At 60.9% G+C, this 2,576-nt stretch overlaps 1 protein-coding gene across 1 annotated transcript; it reads left to right on the top strand.

Annotated features, from left to right (window-relative positions):
- The first annotated feature begins 595 nt into the window (after positions 1 to 595).
- On the top strand, positions 596 to 1,408 carry LOC126767143 (uncharacterized WD repeat-containing protein alr3466-like). The gene has a single exon (XM_050484737.1). It carries the CDS (start codon positions 596 to 598, stop codon positions 1,406 to 1,408), a length of 813 nt encoding a protein of 270 aa, XP_050340694.1.
- Positions 1,409 to 2,576: the final 1,168 nt, after the last annotated feature.

Below are 2,576 nucleotides of genomic sequence, written 5' to 3'. Positions count from 1 at the left end.
AAAAAACGAATGCGAACGGTGAGTGAAACGATGGAGCCAGTGCTGTAGGCACCGCAAGCGACGAGCCGCAGACTGAACTGCATCGCTTCAAGTACAACGTTCAGGTTTCTTTTCTTTTGGAGGGAGAGGAAGGGAAAGGAGAGGGAGGTGATGGAGCCACGGGTCCTTTCCCCCCCCTCTTTTTCCTTTGTCGCATTTTGCGGATCATTGCTACACAAAAAAAGGAGTTCTCTCCCTTCCTCTGCTTCACACTCGGACACCACCTGCAAATTTTTTTTTCTCTCCTCCTTTCCATTTTTTTTTCCCATTGTTCCTTAGATTTGAAAACAAGAGATTTTTGCACCACTACTTCTACCTTTTTTTTTCCTCTGTTTCTTTCAACACGCGATCAGGCGCTGATCTTTCCTTTTTTTTCTCCTGTTTTTACTGTTGTTACTGTGCGTGCGTGTATTTAGTGATTGGTGGTGACGACTCTTTCTTCCTCTGTTCCCCCCTCCCTCCCCTTCCTCATTTCCTTTGCCCCTTTCCGCCTCTGCGATCGGTCAGCGAGAGAGAGAGAGAGAGAAAGAAAAAAACAAAACAAAAAGGAGCAAGAATGAGCTCCCGCCAGCCTCGTAGTGCACTGGGCGCGAACGGAAGCACCTCGCGCAGGGGCTCCGCCGTCAGCGCGTTGTCAGTGCCGGTCACTAACACTTTTGTCGCCGACGTGCAGCCGACTTACACCCTCCGCGGCGTCGTCCGCTGCGTCGAAACCATCAACGACCGCATCGCCTGGACCGCGGAGGAGGACGGCACGCTGAAGATCCGCTCGCTCCCCAAGGGAACGGAGCTGAAGGTCCTCCGCGGCCGCCCGCGAACGAAGTGCGCGGCGCTGCTTTACATGGAGGCGCAGCAGCAGCTCTGGGCCGCTTTCGAAGACGGCTTCGTTCGCGTCTACTCCGTCGTGCAGTCAGAGCTGGTGAGCGAGTTTTCCGCGACGGAGACGCCCGGCGCGGCGGCCACGGCACTCCTGGAGGTGGAGGGCATGGTATTTCTCGCGGGTGAAGACGGTAGCTTGACGCAGTGGGACTGCCAGAGCCTCCGCCGCCTGCGCGCGCTGCCCGGCCACCTCAGCTCCATTCGCTGCCTCGGCTGCTACATGGGGCCGACCGGCAGCGTCATCTTCTCCGGCAGCGACGACAGCACCGTCAAGGCCTGGGACCCCTATCTAGAGAGCTCAAACAACAGCAGCAGCAGTGGCAATTGCATGTTTGTCTTCAGCGGACACCGCAAAGGTGCGGTGCGGGCGATTGAGGTGGTCAATGCGGTAAATCAGATGTGGACTGCCGGCGACGACGCGACGGTGCGGGTGTGGAACTTGGAATCGCTGGACTGCGTGGCGGTGCTCAAGGGCACTCCGCAGCTGTGACAAGCCTTCTTTGCATCGAGTCGCGCATGTGGTCCGGCGACGAGGACGGCCACGTGATGCTGTGGGATATCACCTCCTGCAAGCTGCTCTCAGAGCTTTCCAGCCGCCTCGATGAATCGGTCAAGGGCGGGGGCATTCTCGCGATGCGGCGGGTACTGCCGTCGACGTCGTGGAAGGTGTGGACGGCGCGCAAAGACGGCACCGTGCAGTGCTGGAACGCAGAGACGGTGCCGATTCTCTTCCGCAACAACAAGAAGAAGGGCGCCGCTGGCAAGAAGGGCGGCCGTGGCGCCGACGAGGGCGAAGACGACGACGTGCAGGCGTGGCGCCAGTTCCAGCGCACCATCATGGACAGCCGTCCGCGGGAGCCCAACGAAGACGGCCGCCGCCCTTCTCTCGGCATCGTCGACATCCAGCGCCTGGCCGATGAGCTTGGCTACGAGCGCGGCCGCATGGAGGTGCAGCGCGAGCTGCAGACGCAGCAGCTCCTCGAGGAAGAAAACGCGCAGCTCAAGAAGCGTCTCAAGGCACTCGAACTGCAACAGAGGTCGCAAGAGAGCGAGGTGAAGGAGTTGCAGGCGACGAAAGCCTCGATGCCGCGGACACGCTCCGGTGGGGCAGCGGGGCCCTCCGCCGCGGCTGGCAAAGCCGCCCCCACGCCGTCCGCGGTGCTCCCCGCAAGTGGAAATGGCAGCACACGGGACGTCCTTACCACGACGATGGCCCGGCAGCTGCCCGGTGACGACTGGGCCTATGTGATGAACGAGAAGCCGCACGAGCTCCGTGAGACGGCACGCAGCGAGGTGAGCACCGCCCTCGGCGTCCCCGTCGCCCAAATCGTGCGTCTAGACTTCAGCCTGGGCAGCCTCGTCATCAGTGCAGACGTGCAGCACCACCAATCTGTGTCTTCGGCGGAGATGAAGAAGCGCTTCCAGAGCTACCCCTTCCCGCAGCTCCAGCAGCTGCACCAGAACGCGCGGTCAACGCCAAAGTGGGCCTTGACGCCGCCGAGGCTACCCTCTGCACGCTCGAACAGAAGCTGCAAGAACTCCAGGAGCAGCCGCAGCAGATGTCCAAGGAAGAATTGGCACCGTTCACGTCCCTGCGGCCCCACCAGCCAACCGCTGACGAGCTTGCTGTGGTGCAGCAGCAGCGGGACAACCTCGCG

This window comes from Bactrocera neohumeralis, unplaced genomic scaffold (genome assembly GCF_024586455.1).
Source record: "Bactrocera neohumeralis isolate Rockhampton unplaced genomic scaffold, APGP_CSIRO_Bneo_wtdbg2-racon-allhic-juicebox.fasta_v2 ctg4303, whole genome shotgun sequence".
Taxonomy (NCBI): domain Eukaryota; kingdom Metazoa; phylum Arthropoda; class Insecta; order Diptera; family Tephritidae; genus Bactrocera; species Bactrocera neohumeralis.
Note: the sequence above shows the minus strand (reverse complement) of the source record. Positions and strands in the feature narration are given on the sequence as shown.